Raw genomic sequence first — 23,852 nt, 5'->3', positions numbered from 1 at the left:
TTCTCAAAAAGATAGATAAAAAGAAAGAAGTTAACTGAAGCATTTTTTTAAATGTACAGAAGTTCAGAAGGAAACACAGAAAAGCAGGACACCATGAAAGTAACATTTTGAATTTATTATTTTATAAAAGGCAAGCTGTACACATAATAGATTCATGGTTTCCCATATAATCCTCTTTTTCCTCTTATACTCTGTATATATAAATTGAGTTGTTTTTTGGTGGGTGTTAAGTTCAGAATTTAAAATTTTATTTAAAATAATTTTAATTAATTTAAATAAAAAAATTTTATTTAAAAAAAAAACCTTTTTGAAAGCAGAGACTGTCTCAATTTTGTCTTTGTATTTCCAGAATTTGGCACATAGAGGCTTAATAAATGTCTGCTTGTTTGTTGTGCTGATCAAGAAATATATGATCCTTAAAAGAAGGCTGGTTGGTCACACAATGAGGAGAAATGACTGATAATCAGCCCATGTGCTCCACTGGTATTCCTATGAGGTCAAGATGATGGCCCATAGTACACTGGGTGGAATGACTGTGTTGAATTTATGGGAAGACATGGCCAAAAAGTCACACAGAAAGGGCAGGTATACACAGGCCAGGATTCACACTGAAAATCATGATTCCATTGGAGTAACTGAGTAAGGCCTTCCATTTATGTCCATCAAATCTCATCTATTTGATTTGGCCCAATATGCTAGCCTGCCAAGACCTTGGGATCACTCCTTCTTTTCTAGTTGTCCACTGACTATTCCCTTAATAACAACATATACTAGAATTCTACCAGGAATTAAAACAAGTTCAGTGGCCTATAGTTTGCAAGTCCCATTCTCTTTTTTTTGTTGTTTTTGAAAATTGGGATGTCTAGGATACGGCTCTTCATGACCTCTTAAAGATTACTAATATTGGCTCAGCAGAGAACTGAAAAGAACTTGAGAGGCCATCTGGTTCATATCAATAATGTCCCCTGGTCAGAACACAACAAAAATATAGTATTCATTTCTGATCACCATATTTTAGGATGAACAAAGACAACCTGGAAGGCAATCAGGCTGGTAAGGGGACTGAGGATTATGCTGCATTAAGACTGGCTGAACTGCGGTTCTTCATCCTGGAGAAGAGACTTAGAGGGGAGGGAGACAGGACAGTTGTCATCAAATACTTGAAGGGCTGTCAAGTAGATGAGGCTCCAGAGAGCACAACTAGGAGCACTGGGGGAATGCTATAGACACAAATTTTGACTGGATATAAGAAAAAACTTCCAAATAACTAGAGCTGTCTAAAAGTGGAATGAACTGACCCAGACCAAAAGGATTTCATTACTCAAGGCCCTTAACAGGAGGCTAGATTGAAATCTGTCAGGGATGTTGTAAAGCCAAGGTGTCAAACACACAGACCAAGGGTCACATGCAGCCCACAACACTCCTGAGTAGGACCCAAAGCAGATTAAATGTAATTAGGAAATATTTAACAAAATAAATGAAAATACAATAAAACATAGATAACATATTTAAAACAAAGTCAATATGTCAGTTTCAAGGATCCTTATGAATGAATTAGGAACCCCCATTTTTATTCGAATTTAGCATCACTGCTGTAGAACAGGCCTGTACAACATACAGCCTGAGGGCTGCTTGCTGCCCCCAAAGGATTTCGGATGGCCTGTGAAAACTGTAGGGTTGCCACTGAGCATTCTCCTGTTTGTCACAAGGCAAACAACTACCATCAGTCTGTCTCTAGTCTAACCTGTTTGTGGCCCAAAGAAGTTTAGCCTATTTTAATTTTGGCCCCTATCTACTGCCAAGTTGTGCAGGTCTACTGTAGAAGGTATTTCTATTTACGTATGGGTTAGAATAGATGATCTGAGCTCTAATATTCTGATTCTGAAACTTACATGTGCTGTTCTAAACTGGCTCTTGGATAAATTACCATCTTCCAGGTGAAGGATCAGCTTATTAAGGAGAACTTTGCAAGAATCTTGCCAGCAATGACTGAGAGATCCTCCCCTGCAATTATCACAAGACAGCTTATTTCCTTTTCCTTTATAGAGGTTTATATGGGGGTTTTTAATACAATTAAACACAATACTGCTTAGGTGATCTGTCTAGTGCAGAGAAAACAGGAATATAATTTCCCTTGTAGATACTAGGCTGCTATTAATGCAACTTAAGATAACATTAGCTTTTTAGGCTATTGAATTATTGTTGGTTGATACTGGGCAGGTAGGTAGGGCAGTGGATGGAGTGCCAGGCCAATGCCAATCAGAAAGACTCATCTTCTTGAATTCAAATCCAGCCTTAAATACTATTTACTAGCTGTGTGATCCTATTTACCTCAGTTTCTTCATCTGTAAAATGAAGTGAAGAAGGAAAAATGGCAAAACACTCCAGTTTCTTTGCCAAGAAAACCCCGGATACGGTTACAAAGAGTCAGACACAACTGAAAACGGCTGAACAACAAGAACAACACAGGAGTTCAAGGATGCCTCCATTGTCCATCTCTACAAAGAAATGCCAGGAACAGAACAGAGGTCTATATACAATATTTGTAGATCTGACCAAGGCCTCTGATACTGTTAATCACAACGGCTTGTGGGAGGTCATGGCAAAATTTGGTTGTCCAGAGAAATTCATCAGTATTGTATGTCAGTTTCACGATGGCACGCTTGCACAGGTTCTAGATAATGGATGATGCTCTCTCACTTTCCTAGTCATCAATGGACTTAAGCAGGGCTGTGTGCTTGCTCCCATGCTTTTTAGCATGATGTTTTCTTCAATGTTGTCAGATGCCTTCAACGAAGATGAAAATGACATCACATTGATGGTCAATTTTTTAACTTGACAAGGTTACAAGCCAAGACTAAAGTAAAGGAAGAGATGGTGCATGACTTTGTGCTCCCAGATGACTGTGCCCTCAATGCAGCCTCTGAGGCTGAGATGCAACAAAATACAGATGGATCTTCTGCTGCTTATACTAACTGTGCCCTGACAATAAACACCAAGAAAACAGAAGACATCCACCAGTAAGCAATGCAACATTCACGTGTGGAACCATCGGTTACAGCAAATGGAGAAATTCTGAATGCTGTGGATACGTTTACCTACTTTGGCAGTATACTTTCCAGAGGTGCACACACAGGTGATGAGGCTGAAGGACTCATTGCCAGAGCTATCTCATTGTCTGGGAGGCTCCAAAGGAAAGTGTGAAAGATAAGAAGTATTAAGCTGCCTACCAAACTGAAGGTCTACAGAGCCACTGCGTTAACCTCACTGCTGCATGCCCACGACACCTGGACAGTCTACCAGCACCATGCCAGGAAACTTGAATCACTTCCATCTGAACTGTCTTAGGAAGATTCTGAATATCACCTGGCAGGATAAGGTACTAGACACTACATAAGGTCCTTTCTTGAACTAAACTGCCAAGCATTCACACTCTACTGAAGAGAGCACAGCTCCAATGGGCTGGCCACATTGTTCGAATGCCAAATGCACATTTGCCTAAAAGACTATTTATGGAAAACTCACACAAGGCAAGTGTTCACATGGAAGTCAGAAGAAGTGTTAAAAGGACACTCTCAAGGTCTCTCTGAAGAACTCTGAAATCGAGTGTGAGACATGGGAGACACTAGCACAGGACTGCCCAACATAGCGTGCATGCCTGCATCAAGGAAGATGTGAAAGCAAAATTGCAGTGGCTCAAAAGAAACATCGGACATGAAAATTTAGAGACATCTCCACCCCAAATATTCATTCATGTGGATTATTTGAACCTAACCTGCGGTAGAGCTTTCTGAGCTCACGTTGGTCTGACCAGCCAGTCAGATACACTATAACTTGACTCTAACATAGTGACATCATTTTGTCCTCTTCAAGAATGAAGGACAAACACCACCACTGTGCCTTAATACTTCTTCAAAGTCTGATGTGCAAAGCTTCAATACTAAGCCACCTCCACTCCCTGCTTCTCCGTCCCTGTAAAATAGGGATAACTCTTGTACCTATCTCCCTAGGATTGTTATGACAATGGGTATGACCATCTGGCAGGTAAATTGTAGAGCAGTGGTGTCAAACTCAAATAAAAATGGATCCCTGCCAGATACGTAATGATTTAGAAAAGCAGAAATTAACATTATGTTTTACTGTATTTTGTTTTTTTATTTTGTTAAACACTTCCCAATTACGCTTTTATCTGATTTTGGGCCTCAACAGCCCACAGGCCATGAGTTTGACCCTTCCTTTGCAGAGGAGATTCTTGTTTGGGTATGGACTGAACTGGCTTTTAAGGTCCCTTCTAGTGCTGAGAATTTTTGTTCTCCTTGGCCTTTCTGCAACCCTGGACAGTATTAATCTTCCTTTCTGGCCAACCCTACACCATGCCATCTCTCCCTACCCACTGTTCTCCAGGTCTCCTTTATGGGGCTGTCTTTTTCCAGTAGAATATAATAAGGCCCTTGAGGACAGGGACTGTTGTTTGTATTTATATCCTCAGTGCTTAGCCCAGTGTCTGGCCTGCAGCAAATGGTTAATAAATGCTTTATCTCTATTACATGTACTTTGCAGCTATTATTACTGTTACACTTGATTCTGCCTATTAGTGACCCATGTAGGAGGAAGGAGTGAGGAACTGTGACAATAGGCTTTATCTTATCCTATATGTATAAGTTTTCTTCATGACAGGCCAGCACCTTCATGCATTCTAGTTAAGGTTATGCTGATAACTGACGTATCCACTGAAGCAGTTTAGATGTGATACCTCTTAATAAGTTCAAATATGCCCCACCCACTCAAGAACTGCCCAGGAAATTTAAGAGGCTTCCCAGAATACAGAAGGTGATAAACAAATAAAACTAGACAGATGAAGTTGGCCCTTGACCATTCTAGATCTTTTCTCCCCATCTCCACCAGATGTCATCTCCAGAATGGAAGTGATGCAAAGCCTAGGCCTAAGAGACAAAATCCAGGTTCATTCAGAATAAGTTCCATCACATACTCCACTCTTCCCTCATCCTCTGTTGCCTTTGAACTAACCCCTTACACCTGTGCTTTAAGATCCTAGCATCTCCCCCAGAATTAACCTCATTCCTATTGTTTTTCTTTTTATCCAGAATCTTCACTCTTTCCCTCCCCTGGCTCCCTCCCTCCACATGTTGATCCTACAAAATATCCTTCATGAACATCAATGCCTACAGAAATTCCTTCTTTTCTTGCACCATCAAGCAGGACTGGACTGGGAGTCAAGACACCTGGACTTTAGTTCAGGCTGGCCCCATTCACTAGATCTGTGATTCTCTGAAGTTAGATTTGATAACTTCTTAAGATTTCTTCTAATGTTCGTGTTCTATAAGTCAGTGATTCTCACCAGCTGGTTCCACTTCCTAATTATATATTCCTTCCCCATCCTGCTGGATTGTAATCTGGTTTCTGTCAAACAGAATCAGAGAATCTCAGTTCAATCAATATCTCAAGAAGCATCCCCCTCTACAATATTACCAAAGAAGCATTCATCCAGTTATGACTTGAAGACCTCCAATGATGGGGAACTCATTACTTCACAAGTCAGTCTTTTCTGATCGGGGGCAGTTCTAATTATTAGGAAGTTTTTCCTCATTTTGAAATTTGCCATTCTGCAGCTTCTACTCCTGCTCCTTAGTGTCTTGTTTTCTAAGGCTAAGCCAAACAAGTCTAACACTTCAATCCCAGTTCTCTATAAGATCACCAGAAATCTCCTTATTACCTAATGGATAAACATAGCAAAAGAGAAAAATTAAAACTTGCAATAAATAAAATTAAAATTACAACTAAAGCTACCCAAGAGGCAGTAGGTTCTTCATTACTGAAAGACCATTCAGCAAGCATACTGTAAAAGGGATTCTTGTTCAGGCATGGATGAGACACGCAGGCCTTTGGAGGCCCTTCCAATGCTGAGACTTTGAAACAACCTCTTTTTTGTTCTCCTTAGCTTTTCAGCAACCTTGGATACCATTAATCTTCCTTCCTGGCCACCTCCACACACCATGCTGCCTCCACTTTGGCCATCATCCTCATCTTTCCCCCCGCTACTTAATAAATGCTTTATCTGCCCATCTGCTAGCTAGCTTAAAAGTCTTTCCTCCATGAGCTTCTATGACTACATTTTTTCTGATTCTCTAGGCAGTCCAGCAGATTTCCAAAAGTCAAGGCCAGAGAACAAGCTTCATTTCTGGGTGGAAGTTAAGATAACCAAATGCTAGAGCTGGAATGGACTTCAGAGAAACCATTTAGAGATTTTTTTTAAAAGATGACTTGTTACTGTTGTTATGTGTGAAGAAATTTTGACGTGGTAGAGATAGGATTTTAGAGAACAATCCTGCTGGGGAACTGAAAGGGAGGCATCTGAGCAAATCTTCAGAGCACCTGGAATAGTGTGTGGAGTTGGTAACCTTAACACAAATCATTCATACAGAGCTTCGAGGTTTAGCACAAGTAGTATTATCCTAATTTTATACATGAGAAAACTTAAGATCAAAAAGGAGAAGTAATTTGCCCAAAGTCACACAGATCGTAAATGGCAGACAAATCTCTCGTCCCCATCAATATCCCATACTGCTGCAGGAACACAGAGACCTAGTCTTAAGGTAAGGAAAGCCTGACTGAAGACAGTTAACTGACTCATCCCTAGTTTATTTCCCTCACCTTTCTCCTCTAGTGTAAATGCTAGGCCAAAATGTTCAGACTCTAATACTAGGAAAATCTAGGCTGACATTACTTCTATGTCTCTTAAGAATTTCAGAATCTTTCTGAAATCTGCTTCCTAGACCAGACCAGGATAGGATAGGATCAGACATCCTAGACAAGATGTCCCCATAGAACAGGGTTATCTTACCCCTGTGTTCTAAAGCAGTCGTCGATCTCTGGACCTATTAGTCATGTGGATTCTACAAAGAAACTAAAAAAGGAAGGCCACCTCTCAGACCAGAAACAGGAATGCAATATTTAGGCCAATAAGAGGGATAAGTTGAAAATAGATGAAGCAATGACTGGAAGGTGCTAATGCAAGATAGACAGAACTCCAGCAAAAGATGATGCCCACCATCAAAGCCTGCTAGCTTACTTAGAGACTAGGTGAAGATAAGAGCTCAGAATCGCTGACGAATAGCACAGGCAACCCATCTCAGACAAAAAGAAATGGATCAGAGGTAAAAGTTTGGGTGTCTACAGTTCACAGTCATGGGAACCTTGAGAATGGCAAAAAGAAACCAAAATGTCCAGGGATAGATAAAACAATAGGATTTACACTTAATAACTCCCTCAGAATGGTAGAGCTATAAGGGACTGCAACAATTATCTATGCTAACATTCTTCAAAAGAAAAGTATATGGGGACTCACAGAGATGAAGTGATATGCTTTGGATCCCACTACTAAGAAACAGCACAGAGGGGTGAGGTCTTTACAACCACACAATACTTCCTTGCCTTCTCTCCTTTCCTTCCTCACTAGGGGGCTCTAGAGGATGGATTCTCCAGTCAGGGGCCAGACAACTTGAGGTCTCCTCCTTAGACAAATAAGGTTGAGGAAGACACTAAGACTTCCCTTAGGCCTTAGCAGTGGAGCTATGCTTCTTAAGACTAGAATGTGACCAAACTGACCTCTAACATCATCCAATCAGAGAAAAGATAAGGAACAAAGAGGAGACAGAAACAAACAAGAACTTCCTTATCTTAGTACAGAGGTTTTTAACCTTTTGGGTGTCATGGACCCCCTTTGGCAGGCAGGTAAAGCCTATGGACTCCTAAAATCATGTTTTAAGAAGCATTATAGGAGTGAGCCAAGATAACAAAGTAGAGGCAGGGACTCCCCTGAGCTATCCCAAATTCCCCTCCAAACAACTTTAAAATATTGCCTCAAAATCAAATTCCAGAGAGCCAAAACCAACAAAAATTCAGGGTAAAACAATTTTCCAGCCCAAGACAACCTTAGGAGGTAGGCAGGAAAGGCCTCTCTCATTGGGGTGGTGATCAGGCGTGGAGCACAGTACAAAGCAGACTGTGCTCCAGCAAGCCAGAAGTGGGCCTTGGGGTCAGTTGGTGCCTTTGGGAACTCTCTGCCCTCAGATGGTAAAGGGGTCAGACAACTGGTCAGAAGAATATTACAGGGGACTTTTTGTAGGCACTAGGTGCAGGATTCTGCATTACCCATACGTGGTTCTGGGTCGCAGTCCCAGGGCAAGAAGCAGCACTAGTACACAAGTATGCAGCCACAGCAGAGCAGGGATGCTGGACACAGTTTCAGGGCTGGAAAGAGTACATGTGGTTACTCACAGACCAGAGCACAAGCCAAGAGAGCAGTGACTCCACCTCTCCTTAGATCATACCATCTTGGAAGAGCCAAAAACTTATATTCCCACAGAACTAGCTCTGAATGCTGCAGCACGAAAAACCTGAAACTTGGGACCTGAAACTTAAACCCCAGAACAGAGCCCAATTTTAACATAAACTTCAAAGTCAAGAAATAGGCTGGGAAAATAAGCAAACAATAATAAAAGAACCTGACCACAGAAAGTTGCTATAGTGACAGGGAGAAGCAAGACACAAGCTCAGAAGAGGACAGCAAAGTTGAAACACCTACATGTAAAGCTTCAAAGAAAAATGTGAATTAGTCACAGGGAAAAAAAAAAGTTGCTGAAAGAGCTCAAAAAAGGATTTGAAAAATCAAATAAGAGAGGAAGAGGAAAATTGGGAAAAGAAATGAGAGTGATGCAAGAAAATGATGAAAAAAAAGAGTCAACAGTTTGGTAAAGGAGACCAAAAAAAAAAAATACTGAAGAAAGGTATTTAAGGCGTTATCGCCTTAAAAAACAGAATTGGCCAAATGGTAAAAGAGGTACAAAAATCCCAATGTAGAGAAGAACCCCTTAAGCAGAATTGGCCAAATGGAAAAGGAGATGCAAAAGCTCACTTAAGGAAATAACTCCTTAAAAATTAGAATTGGGGAAGTAGAAGCTAATGACTCCATTAAATATCAAGAAACAATCAAACAAAATCAAAAGAATGAAGAAAGAGAAGAAAGAAAAACAACTGACCTGGAAAATAGATCAAAGAGAGATAAGTTTAGAATAATTGGACTACCTGAAAGCTATGACCAAAAGAAGACCCTAGACATCAATATAAATTATCAAGGAAAACTGCCCTGATATTCTAGAACCACAGGGTAAAATAGAAACTAAAACAAATCCTAAAATAAAAACTTACAGGAATATTATCACCAAATTCCAGAGCTCTCAGGTCAAGGAGAAAATATTACAAGCAGCCAGAAAGAAACAATTCAAATATCATGGAGCAAGAGTCAGGATAACACAAGATTTAGCAGCTTCTACATCAAAGGATCAGAGGGCTTGGAATGTGTTACTCTAGAAGGCTAGGATTACAACCAAGAATCATCTACCCAGCATAACAGTATAATCCCTCAGGGTGGGAGATGGGTGGGAAGGGGGGAAGAATATTTAATGAAATAGAGGATTTTAAGGATTCCTGATGAAAAGCCCAGAGCTGAGCAGAAAATCTAACTTTCAAATATAAGACTTAAGAGAAGTATAAAAAAAAATTAAAAATTAAAAAAAAACAAAAAAAAGGGAAGCATAAAAAAGTAAGCAAAAAAGAGAAATCATAAGGCATTCAATAAGGTTAAACTGTCTACATTCCTACATGGGAAGATGATACTTGTAACTCCTAAGAACTTTATCATTATTAGGGCAGTTAGACCGATTATACATAGACAGAGGGCATGCGTGTGAGTTGACTGTGATGGGATGATTTCAAAAAAATAAAATTAAGGGATGTGAAAGAGGAATGCACTGGGACAAGGGAGAAGGGAGGGGTAGAATAGAGTAAAAAAGGGGTGGGAAAGGAAAGCTTTTACAAGGAGGGGAAGAGGGGAGTGTGGTGTACAACTCTTGAACCTTACTCTCACTGGGATCAAAGAGGGAATAACACATACACAAACAAACACACACTCACTCAGTTGGGTACAGAAATCTATCTTGCCCTGTAGAGAAGTAGGAAAGGAGGGGAATGGTGGGGCGGATGTTGCTGACAGAAGGGAAGGCAGAGTGGGGGAGGTGGTGCTCAGATGCAAAACAGACCTTTGAGGAGGGCCAGAATGAATGGAGAGTGGAGAGAGAGAAAAAGAGAAAAAGAGAGAGAGACAGAGAGAGAGAGAGAAAGAGAGAGAGAGAGAGAGAGAGAGAGAGAGAGAAGGTAATGGACCAGAGCCAAATCTATTATGCTTCAGGTGAAGTAAAAAAAGCAGGGGTAGCAATCATGATCTCAGAGAAAGCAAAAATAGATCTAATTAAAAAGAGGTAAGCAAGGAAACTACATCTTGCTAAAAGACAATGAAATAATATCAGTACTAAACATATATGCTCCAAATGGTATAGAATGCAAATTCTTAAAGGAAAAGTTAAACTGAGTTACTGGAAGAAATAGACAATAAAACTATACTAGTGGGAGACCTCAATTTTCCCCTCTCAGAACTAGATAAATCTAACCACAAAATAAACAAGAAGGAAGTTAAGGAGATGATTAGAATTTTAGAAAAATTAGATGTGATAAACCTCTGGTGAAAACTAAAAGGGAATAGAGAGGAATATAACTTTTTCTGAGTGATACATGGCACCTACACAAAAACTGACTCATACTCCAAGCCCTTCGATCCCTTAATGCACAAGCTGCTAGATCTTGTGTTATCCTGATTGTGTTTAATCCCTCCAAACACCTGTAAAACATGGCTCTGAACAAATTCTAGAGCTACAGAACCCACAAAATAACAGAGGGAAGGAGGTCTCCAGCCCCATACTGTGCAGATAGTCGCTGGGAAGGGTCTATTGCACCTTACTGGGAACAGAGCACAGCCCAGAGTAGACCATGCCAGGAAAGACCAGGCAGGGAATAGATCAGGTGGAGCATGCCTTAGGGCCATGAATCACTGAGCTATAGCAGTTACCAGACTTCTTAACCCACAAATGCCAAAGACAACTTAGCAAGTCAGTGGGAAAACTACTGGATCTGTGTGAGAGAAGTGCGCAGTCCAGCCCCAGGCCCCGGGGTGGCAGAGGTGGTGTGGCGGCAGCAGCAGAACAGTCTGGTGGCTGCTTCCAGAGCTCCAGCTGTGACTGCCTCTGGCCCCAGGCTCACCCAGTGGAAGGAATCCAGCGGTGGATCAGAGGAGGAGTGCAGGGAGCTCTTTGCTAGTGCAGAGGCAGGGTTCTCTTGCTTTGCCTTGCTTGGATCTGGGTCATGGTCCTGGTTGACAGTTCTTGGGGGAGGAGGAGCGCTGCTGTGGCAGAGCTTGCTGTGTAGAAGTAACTCTGAAAACAGCAGTGCAAGACCCCTGAAGCTTGAGACAAAGCAATCTCCACTCTGAAGGCAGTCATACCCTGACAAAAAGCTCAAGGGTCGGGTAGTTAGCTGGGAACATGAGCAAGCAGCATAAAAGGAGTCAGACTATAAAATCTTTTTCTGCTGACAAAGAAGATCAAAACATACAGCCAGAAGTCAACAAAGTCAAAGAGCCCACATCAAAAGCCTTCAAGAAAAATATGAATTGGTCTAAGGCCATGGAAGAGCTCAAAAAGGATTTGGAAAATCAAGTAAGAGAAGTAGAGGAAAAATTGGGAAGAGAAATGAGAGTGATGCAAAAAAAATCATGAAAAACAAGTCTACAACTTGCTAAAGGAGACCCAAAAAATACTGAAGAAAATAACACCTTAAAAAATAGACTAACCCAAATGGCAAACCAATGAGGAGAAGAATGCCTTAAAAGGCAGAATTGGCCAAATGGAAAAGGAGGTCCAAAAGACCACTGAAGAAAATACTACCTTAAAAATTACAATGGAGCCAGTGGAAGCTAGTAACTTTATGAGAAATCAAGAAATTATAAAACAGAACCAAAAGAATGAAAAAAATAGAAAACAATGTGAAATATCTCATTGGAAAAACCACTGACCTGGAGAATAGATCCAGGAGAGATAATTTAAAAATTATTGGAATACTTAAAAGCCATGATCAAAAAAAGAGCCTAGACATCATCTTTCAAGAAATTATCAAGGAAAACTACCCTGATATTCTAGAACCAGAGGATAAAATAGAAATGGAAAGAATCCACTGATCGCCTTTTGAAAAAGATCCCAAGGGGCAGATAGGTAGCACAGTGAGTAGAGCACCAGCCCTAGAGTCAGGAGGACCTGAGTTCAAATCCAGCCTCAGATGCTTGACACACTTACTAGCTGTGTGACCTTGGGCAAGTCACTTAACCCCAACTGCCCTGCCTTCCCCCTCCAAAAAAGAAAAAAGAGAGAAAAAGATCCCAAAAAGAAGACTCCTAGGAATATTGTAGCCAAATTCCAGAGTTCCCAGGTCAAGGAGAAAATATTGCAGCAGCCAGAAAGAAATATTCAAGTACTGTGGAAACACAATCAGGACAACACAAGATCTAGCAGTTTCTTTCTATATTAAGGGATCAAAGGGCTTGGAATATGATATTCCAGAGGTCAAAGGAGCCAGGATTAAAACCAAGAATCACCTACCCAGCAAAACTGAGTATAATACTCCAGGGCAAAATATGGATTTTCAATAAAATAGAGGACTTCCAAGCATTCTCAATGAAAAGACCAGAGCTGAATAGAAAATTTGGCTTTCAAATACAAGAATCAAGAGAAGCATGAAAAGGTAAACAGGAAAGAGAAATCATAAGGGACTTACTAAAGTTGAACTGTATTGTTTACATTCCTACATGGAAAGATGATATTTGTAACTCATGAAATATTTCTCAGTATTAGGGTAGTTGAAGGGAATATATATACATACATATATATATACACACATACACACATACACACACACACAAACACACACACACACATATAGACAGAGGGCACAGGGGGAGTTGAATATCAAGGGATGATATCTAAAAATAAATAAATACAATTAAGGGGTGAGAGAGGAATATATTGGATGAAGGAGAAAGGGAGAGATAGAATGGGGTAAATTATCTCACATAAAAGTGGCAAGAAAAAGCAGTTCTATTGGAAGGGAAGAAGGGGCAGGTGAAAGGGAATGAATGAATCTTGCTCTCATCAGATTTGACCTAAGGAGGGAATAACATACACACTCAATTGGGAATCTAATCCTACAGGAAAGTAGGGGGGAAGGGGATAAGAGAGGGGGGAATGATAGAAGGGAGGGCAGATTGGGGGAGGAAGTAGTCAAAAGCAAACACTTTTGAAAAGGGATAGGGTCAAGGGAGAAAACTGAATAAAGGGGGACAAGATAGGATGGAGGGAAATATAGTTAGTCTTTCACAACATGACTGTTATAGAAGTGTTTTGCATAATGATACATGTGTGGCCTATGTTGAATTGCTTGCCTTCTCAAGAAGGGTGGGTGGGGAGAGAAGAAGGGAGAGAATTTGGAACTCAAGTTTCTAAAAACAAATGCTCAAAAAAAAAAGTTGCTTTTACATGCAACTGGGAAATAAGATGTACAAGCAATGGGGTATAGAAATCTATCTTGCCGTATAAGAAAGTAAGGGGAAAGGGGATAACGGGGGTAGAGGGAGTGGGCTGACAGAAGGGAGGGCAGACTGGGGAAAGGGGCAAACAGAATATATGCCATCTTGGGGTGGGGGGGGAGGGTAGAAACGGGGCGAAAATTTGTAACTCAAATTCTTGTGGAAATCAATGTTGAAAACTAAAAAATATTAAATAATAAAATAATTTTTAAAAAAAAGCACTGCTAGCTATAGCAATAAGAGAAAAAGAAACTGAAGGGACGAGAAGAGCCAATAAGGAATCAAACTATTGCTTTTTGCAGACAATATGATGGCATACTTACAGAATCCTAGTTGAAATCATTAAAAACTTCAGCAAAGTTGCAGGATATAAAAGAAACCCATAGAAATCATCAGTATTTCTATATATCATCAACAAAGTCCAGCAGGGAGAGAGAGAAAAATTTCATTTATAATAACTGTAGACAATAGAAAATACTTGGGAGTCTACGGGTCAAGACAAACCCAGGAACTATATGAACACAACTGCAAAACACTTTTCACACAAATAAAGTCAGAGTAAACAACTGGAGAAGTATTAATTGCTCATGAGCAGACCAAGCCAATATAATAAAAATGACAATTCTGCCTAAATTAATTTACTTATTCAGTGCCATACCAATAAAATTATCAAAAATTATTTTATAGAACTACAAAAAAGATTAACAAAATTCATCTGGAAGGTCAAAAATAACAAGAAAATCAATGAAAAAAATATGAAGGAAGGTAGCCTAGGAGCACCAGATCTCAAACCATATTACAAAGTGGTAATCATCAAAACAATCTAGTATTGATGCCCATCAATTGGGGAATGGCTCAACAAGTTGTGGTATACGATTGTGATGGAATACTATTGTGCTATAAAAAAATGATGATCAGGATGCTTTCAGAAAAAACTGAGAAGACTTACGTAAATTCACGCAAAGTGAAGTGAGTAGAACCATAAGAATATATACAGTAACAGCAATATTGTACAATGATCAACTGTGAATGACTTGGCAATGCTCAGCAATATGATGATCTAAGACAATTCTGAAGCACTTATGCCATCCACCTCCAGCGAAAGAACTGATGCAATCTGAATACAGATCAAAGCATACTTTTTTACTTTTTTGTGTGTGTTGTCTTTTTTTGGGGGGAGTGGGGGGGTCTGCGTTTTCTTTCTCAATGTAGCCAATGTGGAAACATGTTTTGCATGACTGCATATGTATAATTTATATAAAATTGCTTGCCTCCTCAAGGAGAGGAGAGGGAGGGAAGGAAGGAGAGAATTTGAAACTCAAAATTGTTAAAAAACAAAGGTTAAAATGGTTTTTACACGTAATTGGAAAAAAATAAAATACAAAAGTTTTAAAATAAAAAGTATTAAGTAAAATACATACGGTTACAAAGTAAACAAATTTGCACTAACCAAAAGCTAGCAAAAATAAAGATGCAATTTTTACACCATCCAAGTTCATAAATGAGCTAATAAAAAATGAGTTATCTGTTAAGCCTTTTACAAACTTTAAAATACTATATAAATGCCAGCTATGATGATGATGATGATGATGATAATGAAGAACTCCCCAATGAAAGCTATTCATTGAGCCCCTGAAGTTCAGGGATGCCAGGTGAAGAACTACTGACTTAGTTTTAAGATTCTGCTCTATCAACCTCTTCTCTGCTTGAAGTTTTGATTATCATACATGACTTCAGGTAATCAGCTATGCACAGTGTAGTAGAAAAAGTAACATATTTGGAGTCAGAAGACCTGGGCACAAATCCTAGGAAAGGGGAATTGACTTCCCCAGCTTACTCTATTAGGTGGAAGAAGTTGATTCACCTTTCCTAGGCTCAGGAATTCATGGCCTGAATTAGGTAGGATTTAACTAGATGACCTCTGAAGTCTATTCTAACTCCAAGAATATGTTTTAAAAACTAGGCCATGATTTAAGGTTTCCTTATACATAGGAACTTTGAGCTATTTATCCTCACTGAGTTGCTGGAAGGATCAAATAATAAAACATTTTATAAAACTTAAAGCATTAAGAAACATCAGCCATTCTTAATAATGGATCCTGCTGCATGGGGTCTTTGCTCAATCTCTGGAGGGTGGTCTTGGACACGGTTGGTTATAGAGGCAGCAAATTCTATCCAGAGAACACTCAGAGCTATATGCTCTCTCCCCTATGACCAGGTCAAGATTCCTTACAGCCCTAGCAAGCTGCTGGCACATTTTCCAGACGCACAGCTGAGTCTTACCCTTGGACTATCCCTCCAACTTAATTCAAGAATACATGAAGTGCCTGCTGTGTGTACAGCATTGCTAGAGGCCTGGCCTCGCATCTACATACTTGGAAATAAGCAGCTCCACAAGGTGGAGGTGGCCACAAGTGGCAGCAGCATGTAGGGGCGTCCAAAGTTCGCTGTCACAGGCATTCACATCGGCCCCAGCCTCGAGAAGCTGCTGTACCATCTCCCCATAGTCATCGATGCAGCACTGCAAGCCACAGAGCATTCCCTCAGAGGCCCATCAAAAAACCCTCCAACTCCCGATTCACCCCCAGAGCCCAGAAAGACTTGTGTTTATCTTATCTGCTGAAGGCATAAATCACTCACTGCTGCAGTATCCCCCATGGGCATCAGTGACCCCACATCACCCCCAGAAATCTGTTACTTCATGCCCTTGGTCAGCATCCCCACCGCCTTGAAAAGACACTAACCTGGTGCAGGGCAGTAAGGCCATCCTCGTTGCACAAATTGGGGCTCACACCATTCTGAAGGAACTGTCGGACTGCCAGGAGAAACCAGGACACAGTTAGAGGCCAGGATTGTTGGTAACAGCAGCAAATGTGCCTATCTAAGTGCATGTGTGTGTGTGGCTGGGGGTGGGGGGGGGGGTGCGCGGATATCCCAGGTGAGCCCCAAGGACAAAGCATGCAAACAGTCTCTTCCCTAAGGCCCCAAACTCCCCATTTCCACGAGGCAGATGAGATCAGGTTAAGAGAAAGACCAGGCAGTGGCATAAAGTAAGAAAAGGAGGGGAATTTCTTTCCAGGCCTTTTCCCACCATATTATTTAGGTCCATGTGGATTAAATAAAAGACAATTATTAGGGCCTGACAAGCTTGATTTCTTTCCCACCTACCACACCTGCCTATTCAAATGATAACCCCGGGCATGTTACCTTAGGCTGGCTTTCTGGTTAAGATGCAAAGAGGCAGAAAGGCTCCTAACCTTCCAAAAACCCTGCTTAGCTGGGGCTATGACCAATCCCAGCCAGCAAAACACTGACCTTGTAGTGCCTGTGCACATCTTGGTAGGATGTTGGCATGGTATGTGGGGTATACTGAGACCCGTTTACTCTATATCCCCTTTAAAGAGATGAGCTGAGGCTGCAGCAGGATATAGGTAGGGAGGAAACTTCCCAAAAGGGAGTTCCTAGAGCCAATGCTAGAAGGAGATTGAGGATTAGCCATCTAACACCCAAGTCTCTTGCGCACCAGGTTGGTCTGGGTAGGGTAGAACAGAGATAGAACAGGAAGGAGCAAAGCCGGCCAGAACTGAAGAGAGCTAGGAAGCATAAAGGATCCATCATTTTGACCTGCACCCTTCAAACTGCACACTCCCTGAACAGCAGAGAAACATGACAAGGGATAGTTTCTCCCTCCCTCAAACAGGGTTGGGGTTATCCTCCAGAAAGGAAAGAGACTGTGATCTGAGCGGCCTCACATCTGCTCCTAGGCACTGCCCAAAGCCAGGAGCCATTTCCTGTTTTCACCTCTTGCCCCACATTGTGCATTTATTTATTCTTTTAATAATGATAGCCAGCATTTATAAAGCACTTAATTGATCATCACAACAACCCTGAGAGGTAGGTGCTAGTATTATCCTCATTTTAAAGATAAGGAAACTGAGGCAGACATAAGTTAAGTGACTTGCTCAGGGTTACCAGCTATAAAATGTCTACGGAGTGATTCAGGCTCAGGTCCTTCTGGGTTCTTCCAGTGTTCTCTCCACTGTGCCATTTTCCCCTTTGGCTTAAACTGTCTCCTCCACCTTGACTTCCCCTCTAGACTTTCCAAATTCTCTTCCATTTTTCTGCTGTTCAGCTGTGGCCAACTCTTTGTGACCCCATTTAGAGTTTTCTTGGCAAAGACACTGGAGTGGTTTGCCATTTCCTTCTCCAGCTCATTTTACAGATGAGGAGACTGAGGGAAACAGGGTTAAGTGACCTGCCCAGGGTCACAAAGCTAGTAAGTATCTGAGGTGAGATTCAAACTCAGGAAGATGAGTCTTCCTAACTTCAGGTCTGGCACTCTATCCACTGCTCCACCTAGCTTCCATCTTTAAAGCCCAGATATACTTTAGGCAACAATTACCTCTCATTTCTGGTTCTTCAGAACAAACTTTTAAAATTATGAGCCTCAAACAGTAAAATGTTTTTGAACATTCAACCCCAATATGTCCATATTTACTTATTTTATATCTATACTAATAATTATATCTATTATAAAATATTAAAAAATGAAAATAAATAAGGATGAGATAAAGATGAAACTACATTTGACCCTAGAATCAATACTCTACTGAGTAGGGGAGTAACATGGTCTTTATTACTTTAGTAGCACTATGTAGGATGGATAGAGAAGTGAAAAACTTGAGACAGGGAGATGAATTAGGAAGCAACTGCAATAATCCAGGTTAGAGGTGACGAGAGCCTGAACTAGGGTGGTGACTGTGACTGGAGAGGAGATGGATGAGAGATATTATGGAAATAGAATCAACAAGATTTGGCAACTGATTAGATATGGGAGGTGAAGGAGAGTGATGAGTCACAAGTCTAAAATTATAGAGAGATTATGAACCTAGGCAACTAGAAGGATCATGGCTGCTCTTTCTAGTAATAGGGAAGTTTGGGAAAGGCCTGGATTTGGAGGAAAAAGATAATGTATTAAGATCTGCAATGCAGATCACAACCCAGCCATGCCTGCTTTTCTCTGTGATTCACCCTGTCTCTTGCCCAACTGGAAAAAAAAAAAAAAAAAAAAAAAAAAAAAAGGTCAGGGGAGATTCTTACCAAACAGTATCTTAGAACACAGAGTTCAACCACTGAAAGGAGGTACCTGCTGCAGCCAGGAAATGATCTGGGGAGCAAAGTGTGGAGATGCTGGGGTAGAAAGCAGACAGTCACACCTGGGCAACTGGGCAATGTTCCAGGTGCCTGCACTGTGCTGAGATTATAACTGCCCTGAAGGGCCAATGCCTGCGCCCAGACAACTCTGGGAGGTCAGAGGTGAAGGAGGGTGTAGTGGGGGAGTGCTGCATGATAATGGGTGAAAGAGATGGTGTAGTGTTGGAGACAAGCTTATGACTGCCCATCTTCCCATCCTCCAATTAACTGATTACACACCACCTGGGGTCATGCCATAACCTCCCCAGGAGTACACAGACCCTTTTCCAGAGACCAATGTTTTACAATTAGTTACTTACTACTACCATGTGCTCTAGACCTCAAGATCACAATCAAAGGATGACAGAACTGGAAACGCCCTTACAGGCTACCAAATCTAACTCCCCAGCTATCCAGAAGAAGATACCAAGGCCCAGGGTGCAGAAAGGATATAGTCAGAGACACACAGAAATAGTGCTTCTAAGTGCCATGTAACAGCCATGGAACAAGTCAGTCAGAAAACTTAACCTGATCTTGCTTGGGGACCACTAATAAAGCACAGTCCTGCTGTCCTCTGTCTTGGTCAAAACACCTCTGGAATACTGTGTTTGGTTCTAGGAACCACATTTTAGGACACTGATCAGCTGGAGAACATCCAGAAAGCAGCTGGCCTCGAGACAACGTACGAGAGCCCTGGATCAAAGCCTCAGAGCTGTTTAGCTGAGAGAAGAGAAAACTTAGGAAAACATTGTTGCTGCCTTCAAGTATTTAAAGAGCTGTCACGTGCAAGAATGATTAAGCCTGTTCTGCTATGCCCTAAAGAGAAAAGAGGCCCACCTTAGAACAAGAGGAGCTCTACGTGCTCAGGTCATGATGTGGAGGAGCTCTTTGGGGTGTGCGGGTCTGATGGAAAGGGGGATTGCCTCTTCGAGCCTGTCATGTGCAACAGTGATTAGGCTCAGTCTGCTCTGGAGCAATCAGTTGAAGTTGCAGTTAGATGTTAGTTCAATGAAAAGAGAAACTTCCTAGCAATTCAGAGCTGTCCAAAAGCAGAATGAGCCTCCTGGTGAGGTAGTGGGGAAACTGGAGGTCTTCAAACAGAGACTGAGTGATCACTTGTCCAAGATTCAGTAAAAGGGGTTTCCTGTTAAGGTGAGGTTAGACTAGGATCATAGGATCATAGATTTAGAGCTCCAAGAGACCTTAGAAGTTATTTAATCCTACCCTTTCACTTTACAGATGAAGAAACTAAGGACCCAGAGAGGTTCTCTTGTCCTGGGTCACACAGGCAGTAAATGGCAGTCAGGTCTTTTGACTCCAAATCCAGCACTATTTCCATTGTTCCACACTGCCTCCCATAGATGATGTCTGAGGAACCTCCCAACTCTGAGATTTAGTGAACTCTGTCCAGAGTCCCTGTCTCTCAGTGTCCTCTAGCCCATGAATGTGGGGAAGAGAAGTCACCTGGCAAGGCTAGTTCAACCTACACTTTTCTGCCCTAGAGAAAGGCCTCCCCTACCCTTTAAGGGCCCTGGTGCCTCGTCCTGGGAGAAGGCCAAGCCTAGGAGTTCGGTGGAGGGTGAAGGGTGGCAGGGAGGTGCTACCCAGTCATTTTAGGAGCAGACAGTGAATCTTTGTTAGGAATTTTACACAGGAGTCCTAAGAAACCAGATTCTCTTGGGGAAGAGCCATCTAAATTCACAATGGAATGGCACTAGGCACTTCATGGACATGGACTTCACTGACTGTAATCACTCCCCGTCCTTGTGCAGTATAGTAACCTGAGGTTGATACCTGGCTTTCTTAGTTCAGTTCACATGCCTAGGAAATTGAGGAGACTTTTATCACTGGACCTGGCACTGAACAGCACCACTGTGAAGAGATATGGTTCCGTGGTGCAGCAAGGACAGACTGCAAACTTAGCCACTGCCAGAGCTGGCAAATAAGGATGTCACAGAGGTGGGAAGGCCTTGCCAATCTCATTGGGCAGTCTCCTAGGCTTCTGGCAGCAAGAAGGGAGAATTATACAGAAAGGGCCAAGAAGAAAGAGGAGAGCACAGACAATAGTTGGAATACACCATATTCTTTCTACAGCTCAGTCAAGGTCAAATTCTGGGGCAGGGAGAGCTGTACTGCTTGACACCAATGATGGAGATGAAATCAAGACTACCTCCCTGTCCACCCTAGGGTAGCAACTGTGCCCAGGAAGATGTCAGCCTCAGGCAAAGGGCAGAACCATGACACAGGGCATAGGCAAGATCCCTGTAATGGACAAGGAACTGGAGGATAAACACTGCCTTAGATTCTCAGTTGGAAGGACTTTAGAGGTCATCTAGTCCAACATATACATAAGCAGAGATCCCCTCCATACCATTCCCAAGTCATCACCCTGCTCTATCTTCAGACCTACAGAAATGAAGTATCTGCTATCTCCCAAGGAGCAGAAATCTGTCTTCCTGTCTTACTCCCAGTTCTACCTTCAGAGGACAAGGAGGAAAAAGTTGAATCTCCCTTGCAAATGAAGAGCCTGTAAATACAAGGACGGCTATCATGTTGCCACTAAGGCTTGTCTTTGCCCTAGCTCCTTCAGCTAATCCTCAGATGCTGTGGTCTCCAGGCCCCACATAACAATCTTAGCCACCCTCCTTGGTATGAACCCCAGCTAGTCAGTGTCCCTCCCAAAATGTGGATTCCAGAATTAAATGCAATACTCTGGATGTAGTCTTACCAAGCAAAGAATGTTTTGGACAGTATCTTTCTATTAATGCTTTGCCAGGAATTTGTCTGGGACTCTTCTAGGTGGCTGAGGTAGTCACCTTGCAGCACAAAGATGAAAAATAAGAGGAATAGTAACAGTAACAACAACTAACATTGATATAGCACTTTCAAGTTTTTGCATTATTTCCCTTCTTTTTCATAACTCTGGGAGAGGGGGAGGTGATTTTCTTATCTCCACTTTAAAAATGTACAAACTAGGAAAATGATAAATGTTGGAGATGTGGGAAAACTGGTACACTAATGCATTGTTGGTGGAGTTGCGAACAGATCCAACCATTCTGAAGAGGAATTTGGAACTATGCCCAAAGGGCTATAAAACTCTGCATACCCTTTGACCCAGCAATATCACTTCTATGTCTGTATCCCAAAGAGATCAGAAAAATGGGAAAACATGTACAAAAATATTTATAGCAGCTGTTTTTATGGTGGCCAAGAACTGGAAATTGAGGGGATGTCCATCAACTGGGGAATAGCTGAACAAGTTATGATATGTGAATGTAATGGAATACTACTGTTCCATAAGAAATGATGAGCAGGCAGACTTCAGAAAAACCTGGAAAGGCATGAGTGAAGTGAGCAGAACCAGGAGGACAATGTACACAGTAACAGCAACATTGTTCAATGACCAACTTTGATAGACTTAGCTCTGCTTAGCAATGCAAAAATCGAAGACAACTCCAAAAGACTCGTGTTGGAAAATACTATCCACATCCAGAGAAAGAACTGTGGAGTCTGAATGCAGATGGAAGCATCCTATTTTCTCTCCTTTTATTTTGTTGTTTTGTTTTGTTTCTCCTTTCTTGTGATTTCACCCATTGGTTCTAATTCTTCTTTACAACATGACTAATGTGAAAATAAGTTTAATATGAATGTATATGTACAGACTATATCAGATTGCAGGGAGGGGAGGAATGGGGAGAAAATTTGGAACTCAAAATCTTATGGAAAATCACTTAAAACTTTCTAATCGCTTAAACTCCGTCTCCTCTGATGTCAAACACTGTTAATATTTGCACTGCCTTATAGGGTTGTTCTAAGAGGGTACTTGATAGACCCTAATATGCAAATATGTAAAGAATCTGTAATTTCATCTTCTCCACCCTATGTAGGCCTAGACACATCTTCCTATCAAACCACTTTATAAGTCTGTTCCACTCAATGATTCCCATAACATGCATCTTAGTCTGCTTTTCAAGGCCTTCCAAAATTGAGCCCTGTACCAAAACAGCCATTCTCTTATAATGGGTAGACATTATTTGTACTAGAGTATCTGTTATCTTATAAAAGTGTAATAGGGATTCTGAATTGTCCTGGGGACGTGGGAAGTGTAATCAAAAGCTCACTCAAGAAGTGGGGGCTTCTGAAACTTACCTCAATATATGTCATTTTAGCTCTAACAGTGGCCAGGGAGACACAGAAGGCCTTCCTCATAGGGAAACAGGAACTCGGTGGGTAGTCTAGTTGGGGTGGGGAGAGAGGGCTAGGGCTGAAATATGAAGAGAAAGTCATGGGGCCTTTGTAATATAGTAAGCCTAAACCTCAGAATTTTATTCTTTTTAACAGAGTTCCCTCTGTTAAAAACCAATCTCTGTCCCTCACACAAGACCGTCCATTTCTTATCTCCATGCCTAGGATACTCTTCTTCCTTAACCCCACTACTACTACAACACCATTACTACCGCCATCATCATCATCATCATCATCATCATCATCATCATCATCACTCTCGTTTCCTTAAAAGCTGAGCTCAAGTCCCAACCTCTTCTTTTTTTTTTAAGACTGGGTCCCCCTATCTCACTTAGACTGGAAAAGTGGGGCTATTCACAGGTCCAGTCCCACTCTGATCATCATGGGAGCTTTGACCAGTTCAGTTTCTGACTTGGGTTTAAGGGACACCTGATTTTCTTAGCCTGCTGCAGATCAGAACTGCTGAGCTTAAGAGGTCCTCCAGCCTCAGACTACCTATGCAGTAGGGATTTCAGGTGTGTACCACCACACCTGGCGAAGTACCACCTTCTACATGAGGCCTTTCCTGTTTCCAATGAGCTACTACTGCCTCCTCACCCTCCCACCCCTGAATTACCTTGCATTTATTTTATATATAGTAATATTTATACATGTACAGTTTATCTCTCCTGATAGATTTTAAGCTCCCTGATGCCAGAGACCATTTCATTTCTGTTTTTTTATCCCGAGCACTTGGCACAATGCCTGGCACCTATACTCCAATTCTCAACTACACCTGTGATTTCATCAATTTGGGAGTTGCCTGCATTGCTGAAAAATGCAATTCATTCATGCATGCCAATCCTATGTGACTGTTGTCCACATCCTC

General features: G+C 41.5%; 1 protein-coding gene across 1 annotated transcript in view; it reads right to left on the bottom strand.

Moving 5' to 3' along the window:
• PPP1R16A (protein phosphatase 1 regulatory subunit 16A) overlaps positions 1-23,852 on the bottom strand; it is a 106,651-nt gene that overhangs the window by 16,339 nt on the left and 66,460 nt on the right. The window contains exons 3-4 of the mRNA XM_036750978.1: positions 16,291-16,361; positions 15,922-16,067 (exon numbers count right to left, since the gene is read on the bottom strand). Coding sequence (XP_036606873.1) covers positions 15,922-16,067; positions 16,291-16,361 — 217 coding nt within the window. The remainder of the gene's footprint in view (positions 1-15,921; positions 16,068-16,290; positions 16,362-23,852) is intronic.

The sequence above is a fragment of the Trichosurus vulpecula genome, chromosome 1, assembly GCF_011100635.1.
Source record: "Trichosurus vulpecula isolate mTriVul1 chromosome 1, mTriVul1.pri, whole genome shotgun sequence".
Taxonomy (NCBI): Eukaryota; Metazoa; Chordata; class Mammalia; order Diprotodontia; family Phalangeridae; genus Trichosurus; species Trichosurus vulpecula.
The sequence above is the reverse complement of the archived record's forward strand: the minus strand, read 5'-3'. Positions and strand labels throughout refer to the sequence as shown.